The 22,783-nt window shown below is 57.0% G+C and overlaps 3 protein-coding genes and 1 non-coding gene across 8 annotated transcripts; 2 read left to right on the top strand and 2 right to left on the bottom strand.

Annotated features, from left to right (window-relative positions):
• The first annotated feature begins 3,289 nt into the window (after positions 1-3,289).
• Positions 3,290-3,361, top strand: TRNAQ-UUG. The gene has a single exon. It is a non-coding gene; the product is annotated as a tRNA-Gln (tRNA).
• Positions 3,362-3,872: 511 nt separating this feature from the next.
• GNGT2 (G protein subunit gamma transducin 2) lies at positions 3,873-8,027 on the bottom strand. Of its 3 annotated transcripts, XM_030508768.1 has the most exons (4): positions 7,921-8,027; positions 6,863-6,984; positions 5,924-6,013; positions 3,873-5,591 (listed from the first exon to the last, which is right to left on the bottom strand). In XM_030508768.1, exons 3-4 carry the CDS (start codon positions 6,005-6,007, stop codon positions 5,466-5,468), a joined length of 210 nt encoding a protein of 69 aa, XP_030364628.1. In that variant the 5' UTR covers positions 6,008-6,013; positions 6,863-6,984; positions 7,921-8,027; the 3' UTR covers positions 3,873-5,465. The 3 variants fall into 3 exon arrangements, with proteins under 3 accessions (XP_030364628.1, XP_030364627.1, XP_030364629.1); XM_030508767.1 differs by lacking the exon at positions 7,921-8,027 and having other exon boundaries at positions 6,863-7,167; XM_030508769.1 differs by lacking the exons at positions 6,863-6,984; positions 7,921-8,027 and having other exon boundaries at positions 5,924-6,171.
• ABI3 (ABI family member 3) lies at positions 7,967-12,948 on the top strand. Its single transcript, XM_030508763.1, has 8 exons — positions 7,967-8,268; positions 9,199-9,366; positions 10,120-10,296; positions 10,789-10,871; positions 10,976-11,071; positions 11,458-11,612; positions 11,714-11,839; positions 12,030-12,948. Exons 1-8 carry the CDS (start codon positions 8,155-8,157, stop codon positions 12,188-12,190), a joined length of 1,080 nt encoding a protein of 359 aa, XP_030364623.1. The 5' UTR covers positions 7,967-8,154; the 3' UTR covers positions 12,191-12,948.
• On the bottom strand, positions 12,875-19,781 carry PHOSPHO1 (phosphoethanolamine/phosphocholine phosphatase 1). 3 transcript variants are annotated; one of them, XM_030508764.1, is made up of 4 exons: positions 19,618-19,781; positions 17,989-18,091; positions 15,689-15,793; positions 12,875-15,002 (listed from the first exon to the last, which is right to left on the bottom strand). In XM_030508764.1, exons 3-4 carry the CDS (start codon positions 15,731-15,733, stop codon positions 14,241-14,243), a joined length of 807 nt encoding a protein of 268 aa, XP_030364624.1. In that variant the 5' UTR covers positions 15,734-15,793; positions 17,989-18,091; positions 19,618-19,781; the 3' UTR covers positions 12,875-14,240. The 3 variants fall into 3 exon arrangements, with proteins under 3 accessions (XP_030364624.1, XP_030364626.1, XP_030364625.1); XM_030508766.1 differs by lacking the exon at positions 19,618-19,781 and adding an exon at positions 19,296-19,352; XM_030508765.1 differs by lacking the exon at positions 19,618-19,781 and having other exon boundaries at positions 17,989-18,587.
• Positions 19,782-22,783: the final 3,002 nt, after the last annotated feature.

Below are 22,783 nucleotides of genomic sequence, written 5' to 3'. Positions count from 1 at the left end.
CGGATTGGTGGTGGTGGGATGCTCTGCTGGCCCACAGCAGCGGAATGCTCTGCTGGACCATGGCAGTGGGATGCTCTGCTGGACCGCGGCAGCAGCCTGTCGCCACTGGTGTGGCAGAGCAGTGGGTTATGAACTTTGGAAAGCATTCGGGTGCTGCGGATCAGCACGAGCTGACACCGAAAGGGATGTTTTTTGCTTTAGAAAACCCCAATTTAATCAATAATTTCAGCCCCAGGAGTCAGAATGTACAACAGGACTGAAGCCATTTGGTTTCGGTTTAGTCCAGTTTGGGAAATGGGCTCAGCAAAGCAGCACCAAATCCAGAGGGAAGGAGTTTGCTGGTGTTTCAGAGTGGGGAAGGGCTGATCCGGAGCATGGCTCCGGCAGGACGGGAGGCAGGGAATGGCACTGGGCTTGCCAGGCTCTCCCATCACTGTTGGCAGATCATCCTGGGAAATCATTCGAATTGACCGGAATCGGGGCAGAAAGTAATCCTTCAGATGGCTGTAATTGGTGTGAGCGTTCGTTACCCAGCAGTTCATCATGTTGGTTCATTCAAAGCACATCCAGATTCATCTCGGGATCAAATTCCTTGACTTCAGGAGGAAAACTGCCCCAAACCCATGACACCCCCCATGCCACTGCCACCTCCTGCGGCCCAGTTGATTTTAGGGTGGCTCCAGAGGAGACTAAACTTCCTGGGAAGTCTGAGCTATTCCCGGGAGCCCCAAGGGGCCGGTGCCCATGGAGTCCCTCAGCTTCACCTCACATCAAACCTGGGGGGCACGACCTTATATATAACCAATTCATTTTTGTTTTATCTACCTCTTAGCGACAATAGATGGAAATCTAGGTAGTGGCAACTCCACAGGCTGTAGTTTAGGGGAAAAAAAGTAAAAAACAAAACAAAAAAAAGAAAAAATAAATACTCTCTTTTTCCAAAGAAAAATGTTCTTTAAGAATAGAATTTATGGGCTTTCTTTTTCACTTGAAAGTGGTCGTTAGTTGTAAAAGCTCCAGACCTCAGCAGTCCAAAATGTTTGGTTGTGACTGATGTTCTTTTGAGTGCTCAATCTTCCATGACTTCCTTTTTTCCTTTAGAACTTGGCTATTTACTTCTTCCATAGCAGTACTTCCATAGCAGTGCGCCTCCATCCTCCTCGTTCCCCAGGCCCGCTGGTCCAAGCCTGGCTTTTGCTGCGGGAATCGCAGGCTATGGGCTGGTTTTCCTTCTTTTTCCAGTGGCTTTTTGGGGTCGGTGGCAGCGTGAGGCAGGGGATCAAGCTGAATTGGGGGTGCTGCATCACTCTGCATCCCAACACCAGGAGCACCCATTCCTCATCCACCGGCCGGCTGCACCCGCGGGTGCTGCTCCTCCCGGCAGCCGCCCCAATGCAACTTGAGGCTATTCCGAAGCTCAAATTGTACTTTCCTGTGTTGAGAATTGTTTTTTCCTCTTTTCAGCTGATTTCTTTTCGCCTTTTCTCCCCCTCCCTCTCCTCCTTTCCTCTTCTCATCCGTGTTCTTGCCTTGTCCCCTCGCGTGAGGCAGTTTGGTGGCTTGGATGTGGAGTTGGGGTTTTGGATGGACATGGGCTCCGTTGCTCTTCCAGCGAGGTTGTTTTTCTTCTTGTTTTGGTTTCTTTTTTGCCACAAACCGCTTCACTCCACTGTTTCATTTTAAAAATAAAGAGGAAAAAAAGACAAGCAAAAAAAAAAACACCTCACAATGTGTTTGTGTGTGTTTGTATGGGTGGGGGGAAGGAAACAGAGGAAATAAAGGGGGGAATAGAGGAAAGAAAAGAGGATTACAGGAGGAAATAGAAAATAGAGGAATAAAAGAGGGCTAGAAAAAATAGAGGTATAAAGGGGAGATGGAGGACAAATAGAGGAAATGAATGGAGGGAAAATAATAAAGGGGGAATAGAGAAAAAAATAAGGGGGGAATAGAAGAAAAGAGAAATAAAGGGGGAAAGGGAGGGGAAAATAGAGGAAAAAAAGAAAGATAAAAGGGAAATAGAAGAAAAATAGAATTAAAGGCGAAATAGGGAGGAAATGGAGAAATAAAGAGAAATGGAGGGAAAAGGGGGGGAATAGAGAAAAATTGATAAATGAAGGGGAAATGGGGGAAAGGAGAAATAAAGGGGGAATAGAGAAAAAATAAGGGGGGAAAAGAGGAAAATAGAGAAGTAAAGAGGGAAATGGAAGGGAAATAGAGGATGTGAAGGAGAAATAGAGGGGAAATGGAGGAAAAATTAAGAAATAAAGGGTAATAGAGGAAAAATAGAAAAATAACAGGGAAATAGAAGAAAAATAGAGAATTAAAGGGGAAAAAGGGAGAAAATGGAGAAATAAAGGGGGAAATGGAGGAAAAATAGGAAAATAAAAGGGAAAGAAGAAAAATAGAGAATTAAAGGGGAAAGAGGGAGGAAATAGAGAAATAAAGGGGGAAAGGGAGGGAAAATAGAGAAATAGAAGATAGGAGGGAGAAATAGAGGAGAAATGGAGGAAAAAAGAAATAAAGGGGGAAATGGAAGAAAAATAGAAAAATAAAAGGGAAATAGAAGAAAAACAGAGAATTAAAGGGAAAATAGGAAGGAAATGGAGAAATAAAGGGGGAAATAGAGGGGGAAAAGGGGGCAATAGAGAAAAATTGGTGAATGAAGGGGAAATGGGGAAAGTAAAAGAGGGAGTGAAGGAAAAATAAAGGGGAAATAGAGGAAATCGGTGTTGAGGGTTGGTGGCGAATGAGTGCAGGTGACAGCGGTGAAGCTCAGAGCCATCACAGAAGATGCTCCAGCCTGTCCTCGGTGCCGGTAGCACCCAAACGGGGCCGGTATCGTGATTTAACGGGGTTTTAAGGACTAATTCGTATAATTTTCTAGCTCGGGGGTGTTGGGAGATGGAGCAGGGGGGGAGACACTGAAAAGCACCCCCCTGGGGGGAAGCTGCGTCCTGGATGTGCAGCACCGCGGCTGCAGGCTCCGGACCCCCCCCGGGCGACTCAAGGGCACGGAGAGCGACCGACCTCTCTCCGTGCCCTTGAGTCGCCCGGGAGGGGTCCGGGGGCTGCCCGCAGCAGGGAAAGAACATACGGGGGGGTCCTCCCGACCTCGCTATGGATGGCTACGGAGCGGAGCGGGGCCGATCCCGGCGCTGTCGGTACCGGAGCGGGAAGGGAAGGGATAGGAAGCAGAATCCCATCGCCACAACGAAGGGACAACGGGAGACCGGACACCCGGACGGCACCGGGGTACAGTGAGAGCACACTGACACAAACGCTACGCAGCGGTCCCATGGTGTAATGGTTAGCACTCTGGACTTTGAATCCAGCGATCCGAGTTCAAATCTCGGTGGGACCTCACGTTCTTTTTGCCTTCCTCCGCCGCCGTTCCGGTAACGCAACGGAGGCGGACGTGAAGCGAAGCGGGGCGGGACGGGAAACGGGAAAGAACCGGGGGTGCCCGTCCCACCCCCGGCGCCCGCCAGGGTCCATTTTGTGCGGGGGCGCCTGTTCTTCACTGCGCATGCGCAGGAGAGGCGGGGCGGGGCTGAGGACGGGGTGCGCTCGCACAGCTCTCAGCGCTGATTGGCTTTGCGGGCTGTCACTCCCACATCTCAGCTCCGCTATTGGCTGGAAGCGCGCTCCGCCCCGCCTCCCAGCGCGGTCGGTGGAGGGACGCCTCATTACAGCGTAGGAGCCCGGTGCTGGCGGGTCGCGGTTGGGCTCAGACTTAAAAGCCGCCGTTGAGGCCAGAAGCGGCCGGAATCCCTTCCGCAGCGGCTTAGCCGGCTCTGACGCACATTTCCAGTCGATTAGCGGGTCAGTCCCCGCAGGAGACCCGGTTTATCGCCCCGCTGGAGCCGCCCCCCAACCCTGCCCCTTTTCCGCCGCAAGAAAGACAGAGGCCGTGGCGGAGCTGGCGGGTTTATTTAGCGTCTGCAGGAAAGAACGAAACCACCTTATTTCGGTCCTTTTTGGGTAGGGAGGTGCGTGGGTGCCGGTAGTGGCTGCAGGGAGCGGTGGGGACCCCCCCACCTGAGGAAAGGCCTTTTCCTTAGTGTCTGTCCCTGCCAGGGAACCCCCATCCTGGGGCGTTCCTGGGGCTGAAGGGATCCTATGGACGGTGCTGAGCAGGGCTGGTCGTGGATGGGACCAGGCAGGCAGGAAAACGCTGCTCCAAGTGGGGTTAACAGCAGTTTCCCTGCTAGCACAGCATTGAATTGAGGGCCAGACCCATTTCCATGTGCTCCTGGAGCCTCAGCAGGATCGTGGTACCCACACACCCGCTTCCCAACAGGTACTTGCTGCACCATCGCCTCTTCCCTAGCGCTGGATGAAACAGGTTTGCCCCTGCCCTAAGTTTGCAGCCGTTGTCTTTGCTGGGTCTGAATCTGCCATGGGATGTGTGTAACTGAGCAGAGCAGGGCTCTGAGATCTACTGTGGTCTCAGAGGTGGATTAGCATGAAGCAGAAGTGGGACAGGACCTGAGGGACTTTCAGAAATGAGAAGAGCTGCAAATAAAAAGAGCTGAAATAAAAAGATTGGGCAAGTTTTGGGGTGTTTTCCCAAAGATAATATGTAGCTATAATTGATCAGAAAAAACCCCAAACAGCCCCAGAACTCTTCCCCAAAGTATCACCCTCCAGAACACAGAAGCTGGCTGTTTTCTACCAAGCAAGGGATGAGATTTGCCCTTGGGAGCAAGAGGATCATGGCCTGGCACTGCTAGCTCAGGGCTTGGTGAGTCCTGCCTTGCTCGCTCCAAGGAGTTGCTGCTCCAAGTCATCCCCATGGCTGCTGGGACATGGTGGGATGAGGCTCTGCAGCCCCTCTGCCCCTCGCTGGGGCCTGGCGGTGGCAGCAGCAGGGAGCTGACGGGAAGCAGAGGCAGAGCTCGGAGCCACCATGGTCGCAGGCAGGACCTGGGCTTGCTTTCCCATGGCTGCCAGGGGGTTTCCAGGGGAGGAAGCGAGACCGAGACGTGGGGTGAGGGTTTGACCTCAAAGCAGTGGGTATTGCCCCTCCTGTGCCTAATGCGCCGAGAGGAACTGGCTTGGGCAAGGTCCTGCTGGGAGGTTCTTCTGCAACAAGTGGGGCTCAGCTCTGGTGTTGGGCTGCTTGGAGGTGCCTGAGAGCACCCCCAGCTCTGTGGTTTCATTCAAGCCCAGTGTGCTGCTGGCTGCTCAAAATGCAGAAGTTTTGCCTGCAGGAAACCAAGTGCAGCTGAGCTGTGAGAACACGAAAGCTGGCGCTGTGCTGGCTGCTGAACCTCATCTCCGTGGCAGTGGGGTGACATGGGGTTTTCTTCTTTGGTTTGCTGCTTTTGCTGTCCCTTAGATGCGCTACGCTTGGGTTCTGGGCTCCCCAGTGCTGAGGGCAGACTACAGGGAAAGCAGGTTTGGACAGTCTTGGCTTGCAAATGGGAACATCCCTGTGCCCAGCGGTGTCAGCAGCAGCGGGGTCAGCTTATCGTACAGCCACCCTTCTCCTTAAAGGGGTTCTTGTCCTCGGGGACTCCTTTCAGCAGCGGGTCCTCTCCTGCCATGGACTCGATGTATTCCTTGAGCTCTTTGCCTGTCTTGGAGATCTGCCAAGGAAGGAGACATTCCATGGGACATACGGGATCAAGTCCTCACGGCAGAGCTGCCTACAACCCATTTGTGCAGCCAGGAGAGGGAAACCGTGGCCATGAGCATCCCACCCAGCATGGGGCATCCTCGGGAGCATCCCCAGGGTGTTGGGGGCACCTCTTGGGGTCTAGGGACACGGGGCTAAGCCCGAGGGGGATGTTTGCCTTGAGGAGAGAGCTGTGAGCGCACATTCTGCTGCCTGTTGGATGTTTAGTTGCAGGGGTTGTGGTTCTTTTCCCTTGCAGCACGATCAGGGCACAGCCCCTTTGTGTTTTGGTGGAAGACTCACCATTTGCCTCTCGTTCTTCACCTCCTTCTTCAGCTGATCCAGCTCCATCTTCAGCAGCTCCTTCTCTGTCATGTCCTGAGCCATTTTGCCCTATAATCACGTGGAAACAGCTCATTAGTGTGTAGCTGGGCTTCTCCTAAGGCACATTAGGACCATTGCTTCAGCCCTACTAGTGCTGCAAATGCCTCTGATGTCTCAGCTCCCCCCACGGTGAGAGATGGGCTGGTGCTAAAGGAAAACCTTTCTAAGGTTTTAAAGGCAGGAGGCACCTCTCAAAGCCCTTCTCGTACCATCTGCTGGAAGCAGATTGCCATTGGCTTGTTCTCAGCAGGCACAGGGTGACAGACGCAGTTTGAGGGCAGCAGAGCAGGACCCAGCCTGGTTTCTGAAGAGGTCTTTGCTACCACAGAGATCTCCCCAAGCCGTGAGTGGGGCTGCCTGAGCCTGGAGAAAAGCTCCTGCCTTTGAGCTCTCGGAGCAGGAGCCTCGTGGGAGAACCTGGATGCCCAGGTTTGCAAACCAAACCTTCCTGGTCAGTGCTTCCCCCCTAGAGAACACAGATTATGGCCCTTTCCTTGCTGTAAACTTGCCTGTTTTTGCACCCAGAGGCGTTGCTAGCTGCTACTGGAAGATTTTGGGGCCATGTGGCTTGGAAAAGCCCATCCAAGGGCTGTGTGAGATCCCTGCATGACCTGGCCTGTCCTGCTGAGGTGTGTTCCCATGTCAGAACTGGGCTTTCAAGCTGGTGTGTCCCAGACCCTGTTGGCTTTCCGTGGCTGCTCATGGCACGTGTGCCCGGTGCTCCTCTCCCCATGGATGCCCCAGGAGATGCACGTAGCAGAGCATAAGGAGCCAAAAGCCATGGCACAGCCGTGCTACCGACCTAAACCAGGGGACCCCGCGATGCATTTTGTGCCTGGAGGGAGCAGCATCACTCACCTCTGGGGACGAGGGGTCAGCCCTGCAGACGTTCAGAGACCCATCCGAGGGGAGATGCCGTTGACTGCGCTCTTGCTCTCTTGCTCCAGGCTTGAGGACTCCTTCAGCTCTGCGGGAGGGTTCTGGGGAGCAGATGTCTTTGGTCCTTAAGCTGATAATAGGCTCAGGAGAATAAGCTGGTCAGGTGTTGGGCATTAGCCTCAAAGCTCAGGGTAATCAGTGATGGGGAGGGTGAGGATGGGGCAGGAAGCCCTTGAACCCCTCCCATGGGTGTCTGTGTCATAGAATCCCAGAATCCCAGATGGGTTTGGGTTGAAGGGAGCTTAAAGCTCTTCCAGTTCCAACCCCCTGCTACGGGCAGGGACACCTTCCACTAGAGCAGGTTGCTCCAAGCCCCTGTGTCCAACCTGGCCTTGAGCACTGCCGGGGATGGGGCATCCTGCCCAGTGTCCTGCCCTGGCTGGGGCAGAGGGAATCGGAGCAGCTTTCCCTGAGTTGAGAAGGGGAGGAAGAGGAGAGGAGCTGGGGCCAGGGGACCTCGGTGGGGGCCGGCAGCAGCTCTTGGTCCTTCAGGGTGTGAGGAGCTGGAGGAAATTCATCATTTCCCTCATCCCTGTGCTGGTGGGGCCACAGGCTCAGGAAGGGCCAAGCCCTAACATGGGTTTTGCTCCCGGCTGGCTGGTGCGGAGTCGCTGGGGCTGAGGACCGAGCAGGGGAGGCCCCAAGGAAGCACCTGCAGGAGGGGGAGAGGGTGGAGAGGGACTTCCAAGCACCGGGGAAGTGGGAATTTCCTGCCCGGCCTCACCCGAGGGATGTGACCTGTTGTCAGCAAAGGACGCGCGGTCCCTGCGAGGGGAGGACGGGCGCTTCGCTGGGGGCACTGGGCACATCCCTCCGGACCTGGGTGACCGGGGTGGTGCTGAGCGGGGGGCTTGGGCTGTGTCTCCTGCCTGGCTGGTAAAGGCGAAGGGAAGGGGCATCACCCGACACCAGCGGGAGGGCTCATGGACACGGGTGACAGACATGGGATTCGGGGTGGGTTTCGGTCCATGACTCACATCCTTTGCCGCCGCCGCCGCTGCCGTGACCCCAGCACGTCCCTCGTGGTGCTGAGGCTTCATCCCCACCACGCTCAGCTCAGTGTGATGTGACGGGGGCCGGGGTGGGCCTCAGGCTCTTGGGGTGTCCCTCGTGGGGACGGGGACGCGGTGGCACCCTGTGGCCCTGCGTCAGCGCTGCCGCGAGCTTCAAACCGCGGCGCCGGGGAGGAAGTGGGACCAGAGCCCGGCACCATGGCGGAGCTGGAGCAGCTGCAGCAGCACATCCTATCGGGGCGGCAGGTCCTGCGCGAGCACCACTGCAACCTCCGCAGGGTCGCCGACTACTGCGAGAGCAACTACCTGCAGGTGAGGGGCGACGGGGACAGGGTGGGCTGAGCCGTGGGGTTGGGGCTGGGGTGATGCTGGGAGCACTGGAGGGGTTGGTGGTCTTTGGAGGGGGGGTGATGGAAAGGCTCTGCTATTGCAGATGGGAACCTGGTTGTCCCTGTTGGCTTCTTACCGAACACAGCGTGCTGCTGTTTGGGGTTTCTTCTCGTGCCTCAGTTTCCCCTCTTGCTCCACAGCAGCTTCTGTGCTCAGCTCTCAGTGTGGGTTTGGGACGAAGGGAATCACCCCCCTGTGAGGGGACTGGGGACACCAGCCCTGCTGTCCCCAGGGGTTTGGGGGTACCTCTTGGCAGCGTGGACGTGAACTGGGTGCTTGTACACACAGAGCACGCGTGAAGCGCTGCCACCACCAGCGTCCCTCCTCATTCCTGGCCCCCACTGAGGGAAGGGTGGGGACTTTTGGGATAAAATAGGCTCAAGCCAGACCCCAAGGCTGCTCCCGAGGGGTTGGACCTGCCATAGTGGAGCTGAAGGGGAAACGTGATGAGACTCAGAGAACCTTGCCTAGAGAAGCTGTGGCTGCCCCATCCCTGGCAGTGCTCAAGGCCAGGTTGGACACAGGGGCTTGGAGCAACCTGCTCTAGTGGAAGGTGTCCCTGCCCGTGGCAGGGGGTTGGAACTGGAGGAGCTTTGAGGTCCCTTCCAACTCAAACCAGTCTAACTGAGGATTCGGAGCTGCCATCCCCAGTAACACACGAGGCTGTCCCCGGGGGTGAGGTACCAAACCAGCAGCATCCCAAGGGGGCACCAGCGAATCCCTGGTGCTGGGAAAGCCGAGCGCCGGCGCCGGGGGAAGTTTGATGCATTTGGAAAGCAGAAGGAAGCGTCTCTGTGGCTCCACGTGAAGGTCCCCGGGCCCGTCCCACCGCCTGCCTTCCCCCCTCTCCAGGCGAGCGACACGCGGAAGGCGCTGGAGGAGACGATGGCGCTGAGCACCCAGTCCCTGGCCAGTGTCACCTACCAGGTCAGCAGCTTGGCCACCGCCTTCCTGCGGCTGCTGGACCTGCAGGCGGCCGAGCTGCGCAAGGTGGAGGCTGACATCAGCTGCGTGGCCCAGGTTGGACCCATCGGTGCCAGGGTTTGGGTCTGGGAAAGGGGGGTTTGAGCAGCTCAAAGGGGGCCAAAGACCCCCCAAATCTTCCAGAGCCCGTCAGCCCTCCCTATAGCATCACCTTGCAGTGGAAATGCAAGATCATTGGTGGTCACCCAATGTGTTAGGGGGGCATGAGTCCGGCTGGGGCTGTGACACTGATCTCTGGGGTGTTGTCCCAGTCTGGGCACTTGCAAATCCCAGTGGATCCCATGGGAACTGCCTGGGAAGTCTCTGAAGTGGAGCGATGGGGCTCGGGGCCTTGGCCTGGCTCTGCCCTTGCTGGGGGTTGGCCTTGTTGTCCCAGAGCCTGGGGACACCGATGTGGATTCCCATCACCACCCGCCCTCTTCCTGGCACTTGGAAGCCGCCTGGAGCCTTTCCAGCCACAGGAGGAGACGGGGCCCTGTCGTCACACTGGGAGCAGCAGGAAAACAGCTTATGGGTGGCTGAGGCTCACACATCCCCCTGTCCCCCCGTTCCTTGCTTTAGGAAGGGCCAGATCTGCTTTGGTGGCACCAGGGGCATCGCTTGTGATGGAGCAGAACAGGACCTGCCCTTGTGGCTTTGGCTGGGCTGCGGGGTTCAGGCTCAATCCTGATCCTTCCCTGCAATCCCTCCCTTACAGACGGGGCTGGGAAGGGTGGTGGGACCCTGAGGGGGCAGCGGGAGACGGGGAGGACCCGGGATGGGACAGTGGTGACAGCGGCATCTCCGCAGAGGGTTGACATACACAAGGAGAAGGTTTCCCGCCGGGAGATCGGCTCTTTGACCATCAGCAAGAGGTTCCCGTCCTGCCAGAAGGTTGTGCCTCCCCCCAGCCCGCCCTGCCTGGAGCCCTACTACAGGAAACCCCTCAACTTCAGCGTCCTGGACCACATCGGCCATGGCATAAAGGTGAGCCCAAGGCTGCGGTGAGGGGCTCGGATGGGCTCTCGGTCCCCACTGTTCCCAGCGTTGCACTGGTGGGTTCACAGGTGGTTCAATGGGGGGGTCTGCCTGTCCCCCCCATTCATCCCACTGGGGCTCGGTGGTCCCAGCCTGGGGAGGGGGGACACGGCCCAATAGAGCACAGGGGAACTGAGGCCCCAGTGCTCACCAAAGCGACGTTCTCACCCTCACGGTGCCTTTACCAGCACTGAAACCGGCGGCACAGGAAGGCACTGGGGGGGGGTTCAGTCCCCACGGAGCCGCTGTGGGGCCGGGGGGGGAAGTGTCAGCGCCGGGGCTGCGGTTCCCACGGTGCAGGCGCCTCTCATGGCTCCTTCCGCCCAGCGGCTCCCGTGGGGGACCCAGCGCAGAGCTCGGGGTGCTGCTTCCTGCGTATGGGGGGGGGTCACAGCCCTCTGTTGGCAGCTGCCGTCACCCCGTGTCTCCCTGTGCCCGCAGGACCACAGCACCGAGTTGTCCCGCACCGGCACCCTGGCTCGGAAGGGGATCAATTCGTCGGTGCAGGCTGTGGGCACCCTGGGGTGAGCCTCGGGTGGGGATGTGGCACGGGCTCAGCCGATGCCATTGGGGTTCCGTCCCCATCCCAGCAGCCAGGCTGGGGGCTCAGTGGCTGCTCTTCCCGCAGGAGGAGCACCCGTGTCCCTGAGCCCATCCAGCCGCCTGTGGTTCCCGAGGGCAAGCTCTCCGCGGCCTCCTCCACCTCCTCGCTGGTCTCCACCAGGTACCGGTGCTGTTGGGAGGCTGAGAGAGCCGGGGGGGGGTCAGGAGAGCCCAGGACAGGCACTGCCCATCTGCTGCAAAGGGGTTTTGATGACAAACGGGGGTTTGGGATGTGGAGATTCGCTGTTCCGCACAGGGCTCGTCTCTAGAGCAGAAACATCCTCTGTTGGAGAGGGTCCCTGATGGGCAGAATTGAGGCGCAGGGTGGGGAAAGGGCCTACACACACATGCCAGGATCTCCTGCACCCCAGTGAGTGACACCCACCCCGAAATGGGCTGAGTGTCTCTATTCAATGAGTGGGGGGGGGGGGGGGGGGGGGGGGGGGGGGGGTGGCAAAGCTGGCCCCAGCCTGGCCCTTACCCTGACACTGTCACTGCTCCCCCCAGCTCCAGCGGGGCTCCCGGTGAAGGCATCATCCCCCCCCCCCCACCGCCACCACCGTCCCTGCCAGGACCATGCCCAGCGCCCGCCGCTGCCATCCCACCACCGCCACCGCTCCCCGGGGACCTGGATGTGCTCCCGCTGGACATCCTGCCCCCAGGTGAGCCCAGGGATGCTCATCACAGGGGGCTGTTGGGGACACGGGGGAGCGCGTGTGGCCTCTGCCCCTGTGGAGTCCATCACCCCCCATTGACTTTGCAGCCCCCGTTGACCTCGAGCTGCCGCCACCGCCGCCTCCAGCTCTGCCTGATTTTGAGGACATGGTCCCACCGCCGCCCCCCGCTGCAGAGGACCCCCCCTGGGCCCCGGAGAACTACCTGGAGAGAGGTACAGCGGATCCCCACGTCCCCGCATCTCTTTGCCAGGGTGCTCTTGGTTGAGCTCAAATCACAGCACTGAGGGCCCAGCTCTGCCCGGGACTGGAGTGAAGAGCAATGCCGTGGGCTGCTCATGTCCCCCTTTCTCCTGCCCTTCCCTGTGGTGGCTTCATGGCCCTTTTCTCTCCTTCCTCTCACAGTGGTGGCCCTCTACCCCTACACGCAGCAGAAGGACAACGAGCTCTCCTTCCAGCCCGGCGCCCTCCTCTTCGTCACCCGGCGGTACTCGGATGGCTGGTGCGAGGGTGTCATGGGCGAGGAAGCGGGATTCTTCCCTGGCAACTACGTGGAGCCATTGTGAGCCCCCTGCATTCCCATCAGGAATCATCCCCACCTGGATCAGTTCCTGCTCAGCCAGGGCTGTGCTTTGCCTTGGAATCTGGCTTTGCTCAGCCCTTGTGTGGGCTCCCCGGCATCCCCCAGCACCCAGAGCATCCCCCAGCACCCAGGGCAACCCCTGCCCTTTCCTTTGTGTGTTTGATGGCAGCAGCACTGGTCGCTGCTGGTACTGGGAAGGTTTAGCACAGGGATGGCCTCAGCTGATGGAAACGTTGGTCCCCATGGGCTGATGCTGGTGATGCTCCCAGCCCCAGGAACCTGCTGGCCATTCCCCATCAGCTCGAGTCACACAATCCCAGCCTGGTTTGGGTTGAAGGGACCTTAAAGCTCCTCCAGCTCCAACCCCTGCCACAGGCGGGGACACCTTCCACTAGAGCAGGTTGCTCCAAGCCCCTGTGTCCAACCTGGCCTTGAACACTGCCAGGGATGGGGCAGCCTCAGCTTCTCTGGGCACCCTGTGTCAGTGGCTGTTGAGATGCAGAAAGGGATGAGCCCAGGACCCAATCCTCCACCAAAGGGGTGCCCAGAGGGTTCCCTCCTGCAGAGCATCGCTTGTAGCCTGGCCCCACTCTGCTGCTCCCCCTCCATCACCATCCCCTCCCTTTCACCAGCCCAAGGAAGAGAAACAACACGTACGTGCAACTCGGAGCTGTTTCACACCCAGGTTTATGTCCTGGCTACAAACAACTTGTGTATCTGCAATATATAGATATAGCTATCTATATACATATATATGTATTTCTTTTAATTCCATGGCTTTAAGTTCCACACAGTTGAACAGGGTCCAGAGGAGGAAGAACAAAGGAGGGTTGGGGGAATGAAGGAAGAGGAGGAACAACTCAGGGCTGCTTTGGTTATTACTGCTCAGGTTTGCTGTCAGGGTTCCTATGCTTTGGAGGAGTTACACGCCACCCTCAGGGGCCGGTAAGGCTGTGGATAAATCCAAGAGAAGCCAACACCAGAGAGCAGCAAATACTGTAGGTCCCCTCTGCAGAGTGCAATTAGAAGGGGCAATTAATACTGCAACGGGGCAGGGGACATGGGAAGGGGGGGGGGTTTGGCCTCTGGGGACCTGATGCCAGGAGAAGTGCTACAGCACCAGACCTCCCGGGGGAGGCTCAGCACCTCTCAACCAGGTCAGGAGGGAAATTCATCCCCCAGGGTAAGAGGGGAGTTGATATGATCCAGCAGACACAAAGAGATGACTGGTAATGGCTTGGGATGAGGAGGAATCTGTCCGCCCTGGAAGCAGAAGCAGAGGATGGCAGTGGAAGGCAAAGGCAGGTCCTCCTCCTTTGGATGCAGTTGCAGTGCCCATGTCCTGGGCAAGCAGGTGGGGATGCGCTAGAGGAGGTGTTTTTCCAAGGTATCACCTTTCCAAAGGCTTTCCGCTCCTCGTGTCATGGGGTTTTCAGGGAATACAGTCTCAAGGGACGATGAGCTCCATCGCAAGGCTCAGGAGCAGGGCCGGGAGCTGCCTGCCCAGGCGGGATGCAGAGAGGAGCTCGGGCAGCACGGATTTCCTGGATCCCCTTTCCAGCGGCCTCACGAAGAGGCGAAGAGCCCTCGAGCATCAGGATGAGGGCAGCAGCACGCAGCTCTTGGCGAGGAGGATGAAGGCAGGAAGAAGCATGTGCAGGGCCCAGCCGAGGGGAGCAGGCATCTGGGCTTTTGGGAATTGCTCGTGTGAAGTCAAAAGGGAAAGGGAAGAAAACAACCCCACACCCTCCCCAAATCACCATTAGTGTTGGCAAACACCCATAGGCAGATGTCCGAGTGCATAGAGAAGACTTCATCTCAATGTGGCAGGGGAAGGAGAAGGGGGGACCTGGAAAAAGTGCTTTATCACAGAGGAGGAAGGAGTGTGGAGAGGAAAGGCAGGAAAGCAGCTCAGGAATGGGGGCCAAGAGAGCAGTGCCATTGAGTGGGGGGTCCACGGTGTGACACCCCCCCCCCCCCCCCAGGCTTCTCCTCTCCCAGCTGCTTATAGCACAGAGGTCTCTTCTGAGCCATCAACACTTCTTCTTCAGGAGCTCCTGGAGATAGCGGGCGACCTCTGAGGCTGATTCCCAGGGGACGACAGTGGCCTGGAAGGCTCCAGGCTGCTTCTTCTCCATCTCTTGGGTCATCCGATGCATGGGGTAGCCCTTCCGTGGGAAAGCCACGTCAGCTGAAGTCAAAGTGGCGGAAGGGCAGAAGTCATTGGCACCATCTCCTACGTAGAAGACCCTCTCAAACTCCACCTCCTCCTGGGCTCTCTCTGCCAGGTACTCTGTTAGGATCTTGCGTTTGCACATGTTGGCCGGGCAATCAAGGCACTTGTGGCTGTGGTAGGGCCCCAAGGTGAAGTACCCCCTCTTGTCAAAGCTGGACGGGTTGCTGAAGATCTTACGGAAGAGCGAGTAGAAACCGGCTGCCTTCAGGTTGCATTCGATGCCGAACATGTTGGCGTCGGAGATGAGGATGATCTCGAAGAGCTCGTGGTTCTTGGAGAGGAATTGGAAGAGGTCGGGCATGCCGGGAGACAGGGGGATGTTCTCATAGACAGTCTTGAAGTCGCCCATCTTGACGCCCTGGTCCCCCATGTACGCCAGGACCCGCTGCATGTACTCGTTGTAGAAGCCCTCGCGGAAGGTCTGGCGGATGTGCTCCGGGAGCGCCTGCCCCGGCGCTGCCCGCACGATGGACTCATCGCTGTTCTCATTGATGATGGTCTCGTCGAAATCGAAGACGAGGAGGTATTTGGGAGGCCGGGGACTGGCCATGCCAACACCCTGCGGGGTGGGAGATGATGCCCAGCCGTTAGTTCAAGGCACTTTGTTTTAGTCCCGGCACCAGCCATGGTGGCAACCACAGCAGCAAGATGCTGCCAGCCCTGCAGTGCTCCTTGGCCAAGTTACCCCCCTGGCAGCTAATGAGCCCAGCAAGGCTTTGGGGGGGGCTAATCCCTGCTGACATCCCTCAGCCCCGGCCCTAAGGCGTTTATCCTGCCCATAAAGAGATCATTTTGTCCCTGCTAATCCTGTTCCTGCAGTCAAGGTGGTCACTGGGCCAAGCAAGCACCGCATACGTCTTTCCAGGGGACACTTTGGGGGTTGGTTTACCCCCCAACCTGCTCCTGTGCCACCTCGGAAAAGGGGTTTGTGTCCCTTCAGGACAAGTCTGGCTCTTCCCAACAGGAAAACACTTTGCAAGTCGATTTTTCCTCCATCACCCGGACACAGTTTCCCCCTCGGTTGGGCTCTGTAGGCACCACAGAGAAGTGTGGGATAACTCAGAGCTTCCTCCCGCCCTGCTCTAACCCCCAAAGCTGACACGGTGCCTCCCTCAGCTAAAGCCACCATGGCCCCTGCTCACCTCCCGCTGTTCCCATGATCCCTACCGGAGATCTGCAGGATGGGGAGACCCAATTCCTGCTCCTGAGGAGAGAGGGGACAAGGCGGGTGAGAACGGCACTGACCTTAAACAGGCATGGCAGCCCCACGCCCTCACAGCACCTTTTCATGGTAAGAGCATCACTCTGCAGGCAGCGTGTTGCTGAAGGCAGCGCTCAGGGCTCTCCTGCCTGCAAAGCACCAAGAACAGAGGGGTTTGGTTAATGGGTCTGGCACCAAATGGCACAGCCGGGCTCTGCGTCCTGCAGCGAACTCCCAAACTCGGCGCCTTTTGTACCAGGAACAGAGGAATTAAAGGAGTCTCTGCAGAGCCCCTTTAATGCTCTTGATCCCTCTTAATTCCCCCGAGCACCCGGGCTTTGCCGCACGTGAGAGCAGGCAGCAGAGCGGCTCAGCCACAAACCCCATCAACGCACGCTCTGTTCCAACGGTGCCCTGATTTTTTTCCCCCAGTCTCATTACTTTGGGGTGGGTTTTTCAATGGAGGAATCCTCCTGGAATGAACCAGGCAGAGGAATAACCCGCTGGGACCCAGGGCTGTTTTAACTGGGCACCAGGAGCGTGGCTTAGCTGGGGCGAGGAGGATTGCAATGACGTGGTTGTCATCAGCGCGACAGCAGGAAGGGTTTCTCAGCCGAAGGTGATCTGTGGGGGATTGGGCTGGATGGGAGCCCAGCACCAAACTATTTTGGGCACCACCACGACTCATGACTCTGCTAAAAGAACAAACCACAAGTGCAGCTCGGCGGCGGCGCGGTGCGAAAGGCACCCAAAATGAAAGGCCAGCTTGAAACCTTGTTCTTGTGGAACCTTCCAACCAAACACCAGTTATTTCTTTGTAGAAGCATCCACCAAAAGCCAATGGGTATTTACAGACATCACTGGGAGCCAAATAACGCTCCATTTAGCCTGGGAGTGGAATCAGCCACCACAAATTGCAGGTCCAAACCAAAAGAAACAGAAAAAGGGTAAACATAAAAGAGGAATTGTCATTTTTGTGTCTTTTTATACACTAAAGAGCTGCCAACAGTGAGAAAAGAATTTGGGTCGAAGCCTTAGGAGACTTTGTGGTACAAGGAAGAAGCCTTGGAATAGCTGGTTGATCCTATGGACACCATTCTGGGCAACTCTAAGGGACAATGTGGATACAGGGAGCTAACCCGCGCTGGAAAAGCTCTTCTGGGCCCAAGGTTTTTGCATTTTGCAAAGCAAGGAAGCAGATATATTGGATTTTGGGTGAATGAGGTCAAACTAGATGAGTTTGAGGGCAAGCTAGATAGGGTAGATGATGCTCCATCCCTGGCAGTGTTCAAGGCCAGGTTGGACACAGGGGCTTGGAGCAACCTGCTCTAGTGGAAGGTGTCCCTGCCCGTGGCAGGGGTTGGAGCTGGGTGAGCTTTAAGATCCCTTCAAGCCAAACCAGTGTCTGTGGTTCTATGATTCTACATCAAAAGCCGACTTATGAGCTGGAACAAAACCAGTTTGGTCTCTTTTGGCTCCCTTTAGCTCTCCTTCATGAGCTGATCAGCATGAGCTCATCACCCACCTCAAGTCAGGTTGTTTTGTCCTCAGCAAAGTTCCCTGCAGCTCCCCGGTGGTGCTTTAGCTCTTCCTAAAGCATCATGAGCACCACCAGCCCCAGCAGGGATAAATCCAACTGCTCCCAAGAGCTGGAAAACAAACCCAGTTGCCGTACTGGGCTCCTTGCCCCCGTGTCCCAGTGCAGCTGCATGGAGCCTGCTGGAGACAGCAGCTTCCCTTCAGGAGTTAGTGGGGAGGAAAGAGGCCACTGGGCCATTTTCTATGGGATTTCTAAGGAAAACGATAATCCATTAAGTCAGTTTGGACAACTGCTGCTCCCATCTACCAGCAGGAGATCAGAGCATCCCACCACACTCCTGCAAGAGCTGCCTTCTGCTCTCAGCCCTCTATTCATTGCATCCAAACGTGCATTGCTTTTGTGCAAAGGGGAAATTAAAACCTAAACCAGAGTTATTTAGGGAATAATGACCCGGGATGGGACTTACCACCAGCCTCTGGAGGCTGTTGGGCAAATTATGTCCTTTGCCTATGTGTTGTTTTCCCTTTAGGATACAGAAAAGGGAGATCCCAGCATTGGGAGTGACTTAATAAATCAGTGCTCACTAAGGACAAGCAAAGCCGAGCCGTGGGACCTCAACCCCTGGCTCTGCCCCATGCAGGACAGGGAGTCTCCCAGCCCTAAATGACTTCAATCCAGGCAGTGGGCACACCGGTAGCGCCGTGGGATGGAGCAGCCGGCTCCATCCGGAGTAGGGAGAAGTGAATCCCATCGGGATCGTGTCACTGCTCCCAGCAGAGCTATTTCTGCACGGAGATGACTCACCCAGCGGCTGCTTCCCGGGAACGCGTCCGTCCAGCGTCCACAAAGCAGGGACTCCCTCCAAGCTAAGGGAAAAGTGGCCGCGCTTCCGACCATTATGCAAAGCCTGAATGTTGGAACAGAACAGAAGAGAGGGATTTGCTCATTAATCCCATCAAACAGAAAAGGCTCCAACTGAATTCAGGGTGAAGAGCAAAACACGCCGGGTAAAAGCAATGAGCTGCTGGGCTCAGCCTCAGAGCCATCTCCCAGGGCGGTTTATCCCCAAAATCCTGAGATTTCCTTCCCCTCTGGCAATCCTTCCAGCCATCCCGGGATCTTTCTGTCCCCAACAGGCCCAGCAATCCTCTCCACCCCTGTTATCTCTGCAGACCTCTGCAGACTTTGGCCTTAATCCTGGAGCGGGTTCAAGGCAGGACAAGCTGCATGGAGAGGAGCGGTGCTGAGCTGCACACCCACCCTCCATCGCAGTGTGGGTGGGGATCAGCACCCAGTTCTGGACCCGGGAATTGCTGAGCCTCAGGAGTGAGGGGACACGGGGGCATTTCCCAGCCCCTGGGCTGGTTTTACTCACCCGCCATCCCCAGTTCTTGCCTGGTTTTAACGTTTTTCACCTTAATTTCACCACTGACCTTTGGCAAACTCATGTGTCCACCTCCCACCAGGCCAGTATCAAGGGCAAAACAAGAGGATAAAGTCCTGCTGCCCCAAAGCAAAGGAGGGGAAAACCTCTCTCTGGCACGTCATCGGGATCATGAGACTATTTCTGTGCTCCTGGAATAAAACCTGCCCCGTTCCCACCCCTGGTTGTCCACACATGAGTGAATAACAACAGATCAGCGGAGAGCAGAGCTCGGAGGGGTCTCCGCCAGCCCTGCCCAGCGCCCCCTCACCCCTTCCTGTGCTCCGCGGCTCCTGCTTCACCCCAAAATCCCCTGGGAACGGCAATGGGAACATGGTCCCGGTCACCCTGGGGATGTTCCATGGGTTTTATGGTGTCTATTTCCCGAGCCGCAGTGTCACCGCAGCCACCGGCTCCCGCCGGGCCCGGAGCCCGCTGCGCTGCCACCGCCAACCCCGAAACAGGTGGTTTTCACCCCAAAACGCCGCGGCCGGCGGGTGCCCGATTGGGGGAGTCCAAAACCGGATCCCCCGTTGCGGTGCCGGACCCGCCGCCGGGCACACGCATCCGCTCGCCCTCCAGGGCACCGGTGCCGGGAGTGACAGCGGCGGCTGCTCCGGTGCAGGCACCGGCCCGCCCCAGCCCGCTGCCAACTCACGCACGGCCACTCCGCGGGCGCTCTCGGTACCGGTGACAGCCGCAACGGGGCTGACTCATGCACGGTCGGTGCCGGGAGGCACCTCCCGGTCCCAACACTGGATCTCCCGATCCTCGCAGAGTCCAACCGCGCAGGGACCCCCCGGTACCGGCACCAGCCGCCCCGGTCCCCGCAGGGTGCTACCGGATCGGCACCTCCCGGTACCGGCACCAGCCGCAGCGGATCGGCATCTCCCGGTGCCGACACCCGGTGCACCACTCCTCGGAGCCTCCTGCCGGGTCGGCGCCTCCCGGTACCGGCAGCGGCCGCCCCGGTGCCGACTCACACCGATCAACCCCCGGAGCCTCCTTACCGGGTCGGAACCTCCCGGGAGCGCCCGGCTCGCCCCGGTGCCGGCGGGTGCGGAGGCAGCCGCAGCCCCTCGGCCGCTGTTAGGGCCGGGCACCGGCGGGTGCTCGGTGCGGTGCGGCGGGGCCGGCGCCGCTGCCGGGGCTGCCCCGAGCGCGGCCCCTTTAAGGCGACGCAAACGGAGCCGCGGCGCTGCCCCGCGGAACAACCGCAGTCCGCATACGTCACCGCCGCTCAGCCAATGGCAGCCGCGCCGGCGCGCACCGAGGGGGCGGGACCTGGCATAGACACGCCCCTTTCCCCGCGGGGAGGGGCCGCTCACTCCGCACCCCCCCCCACCCCCGACAGCAGCAAAACCATCAATAAGAAACAATTTAGCCGTTTTGGGGGGATTTTGCCCCAAAACAAGGGGGAGGGGGGGCAGGGAGGCAGCCCCCAGGCAATGACCAAGAGCAGCGTCCCCCCGAACGGGCGCGGGGGGAGCGGGAAGCCGGGTTATTATGATGGCACAGGCGCGCCCGCAGCCCCAAATCCTCCCCTCGGCTGCAGGGCGGTGGTGCAGCGGTATCGGTGGCTTTGCAGGACCTCTCATTTGTGCTGATAAACCACATAAAGCCGAGCTTGTTCAAAGGCTGGAGGCAGGGAGGGGACGCGGCCGCCCGGCCTTAAACACACGTCGTTAAGAGCCCGTCAGCGGTTGGGTTTTGTCTTGCTTTTTAATTAAGGATGTTCAAGAATAGAAGGACGCAAATAAAAGGCCAAAGGTCTGCAAAAACCCCCGCGGGTTTGTGCTCCCTGCCCTGAGCTGCTCCAGGGACTGCCACGTTGTCCCCGGGCTCAAGCTGAAGCCCCCGAAGCTCTCCATTCCCCCCCATTCTGGCACCATTCAGAGCTCTGAGTGTTGCTGCAGCCAAACCGCTGCTATTCCGAGACCTTCAACCTCACCCTGCTGCTAAAGGACACCGACCTCTATATACCAACAGCACCGGCCTCCCCCAGGAACAAGCCTGGCTCTCAAGGAAGTGTTTTATCCTCTATTTAGTTGGAGGCATTCAGGGTTTTTGAGGCAGAGTGCACCCCGCTTCCCCTGCACAGCGTGGGCTTTGACAGTTCTCCTTACATATTCCCCACCTTCAGAGCTAGACCAGCTCCTGTTAACCCAGGAGACGTGTTCAAAGCACGGCAGTGGGGATACGACACTCAAAAGGGCAAATTCTCTGCTGCCTTCCGTCTCCTTCCCACTGACAGGCAGCGGGGCAAAGATCATTCCAGAACCATCGCAGACAGAGGAGTCTGGCAAGGAGCGATCCTTGTATCCCAGTGATTTTCCACTGTTAAGAACCCTGGAGAGCAAGTGAGGACAGCGCTTGCTGCACTGGGCTGACCCGGCTCCTGGCAGCCCCGAACAGGCAGGCAGCCCTCGCCCCAACATGCGGAGTCCCCGCAACAACACACACCCTGGTGCACGTTTCTCTTGGAGCTGGTCTTGTTTTCTCACCAACAAGCAGATTGCATCAGCACACAAGCAAGCTAAAACCCACATCATCCACGTCGCTGTGTCCCTTCCCTCCCTTGCCTCACTTCCATCCTGCAGCGCACAGAAGTTGTTGGGTTACGACTTATTCAGTAGCACCCATGGAATCTGTGTCGGACCCCCTTGTGCTGGTGCCCTTTGGGCTCTGTGTAAAACCAAAGCTTTCCTTTACCATTGCTATGGCTCAGTCTTCAAGGCACATGGATAAAGGAACCTTCAATTGCGGCCAGTCACCTCCTGCCATCTCAACACAGTGTTCTCTAACAAAGCGTGTCTTTCATAGCAACAGAGTTTTGGTGGTTGAATAATATTTATATGGTCAGTATCAGGAAAACCCTCAAGAACTAACAAGCAAGACAACAGCGAGCTCCATTCATTTCATGGGGCCTCCCTAAGTTCCTCCTGTTGACATGGGTTTTGGTTTTGTATTTAGCACTGAAAGTCACCAAAGAAGAAATAAGGACTCACCAGAGGAGTGGTTAGGTCACTGCCCATCAGGACTCAAAGTATTTCCTATGTTCAGTTCAAGATAACATGGAGAAAACAGAAAATGTAGGCGGCAAGACTGAGCTTTTCATCAGGTGGGATGAGCTCTGCTGAGGTGGCACAAGAGATGCAGAGGTAACACTGACCATCTCCATACACGACACGTTGGCCACGCTCACACCACAGTGCTGGTGAGCAGAGCAAGGTGATGCTCTCGGTAACTGCAGCCCTTGTTGTAGAGCACGCTGCTGGAAAGCCTATTCTTACCCATGGAAGCAAGCTCAATCTTAATCTGCTTTGTCATAAACCAAGCCTTAAAAGCCTCCTACTCCTTGCCAGTCATCCAACGTAACTGACACCGATCACCACAGTGGTTTCTAAAGAGACTGGCAGGGGTGACAAATGTCTCATCGCAGCCTCAAGTTGCTGAGTGTGTTTAGAAAACACTCGAGAACAAAACTCTGGGCTCTGTCTCGGTGCAAGTTCTAAATGAGCTCAGACAATTGTGCCGACAAGAGTCACGAAGAGTCACTGCAACGCAGACGTAGTGTTCAGTGGCTCTAATTAGGGAAACACTTCAGCAACGTGACAACTTGAGGGATCAGGGCATTAGCGATTACTTAGGAACAAGCTGAAAATTGGAGATGTTTTCTATTTCAGTAAGTTACTTCAGATTCCAACCTGGATACCGGCAGAGCAGCGAGCTGCCTTCCTCCATCCGCTTCATTTGCTGCTTGGAGAAGCAGGCAGCGATCAGCTCCACTGCCATCTCCTGGCTAATCCTCCTCCAGCGGGTCCTCTGCAGGGCTCTCCTCAACGGAAAGGACATAGATTAAATTGCAGCTCCCTGGGGACTGATTTCTCTGTGGGATGGGAAAAACCAAGAGCTCTGACAGCAACATAATGTACCACAAGTTATGTTAGTTTAAACTCAACCACTGAATTTCTCTTCTGTGTGAATCTAACATTGCTCCTTGATTTTTGTAAAGAGCAGGCAGAGTGGCTGGATTACTGTAATCAGTGAAAATACATGTCTAAAATGAGTTAATTAAAATCCATGAGTCACTGTATAGCAAAATCCAGTTGTTTTCTGGTAGTAGCTTAAATATTCACAGAACCCCAGCCAACATTTCAGGCCAAGTAGGAATTT

This window comes from Strigops habroptila, chromosome 19 (genome assembly GCF_004027225.2).
Source record: "Strigops habroptila isolate Jane chromosome 19, bStrHab1.2.pri, whole genome shotgun sequence".
NCBI lineage: Eukaryota > Metazoa > Chordata > Aves > Psittaciformes > Psittacidae > Strigops > Strigops habroptila.
Note: the sequence above shows the minus strand (reverse complement) of the source record. Positions and strands in the feature narration are given on the sequence as shown.

Excerpts from the sequence above, each read along its gene's own strand:
- GNGT2 (XM_030508768.1), bottom strand. The coding sequence starts at position 6,007 with ATGGCTCAGGACATGACAGAGAAGGAGCTGCTGAAGATGGAGCTGGAT. Across the intron at positions 5,592-5,923 it reads TGAAGAACGAGAGGCAAATG|ATCTCCAAGACAGGCAAAGA; the intron begins GTGAGTCTTCCA and ends CTTCCTTGGCAG.
- ABI3 (XM_030508763.1), top strand. The coding sequence starts at position 8,155 with ATGGCGGAGCTGGAGCAGCTGCAGCAGCACATCCTATCGGGGCGGCAG. Across the intron at positions 8,269-9,198 it reads GCGAGAGCAACTACCTGCAG|GCGAGCGACACGCGGAAGGC; the intron begins GTGAGGGGCGAC and ends CCCCCTCTCCAG. Across the intron at positions 10,872-10,975 it reads CAGGCTGTGGGCACCCTGGG|GAGGAGCACCCGTGTCCCTG; the intron begins GTGAGCCTCGGG and ends CTCTTCCCGCAG.
- PHOSPHO1 (XM_030508764.1), bottom strand. The coding sequence starts at position 15,733 with ATGAAAAGGTGCTGTGAGGGCGTGGGGCTGCCATGCCTGTTTAAG. Across the intron at positions 15,003-15,688 it reads GGCTGCCATGCCTGTTTAAG|GGTGTTGGCATGGCCAGTCC; the intron begins GTCAGTGCCGTT and ends CCCACCCCGCAG.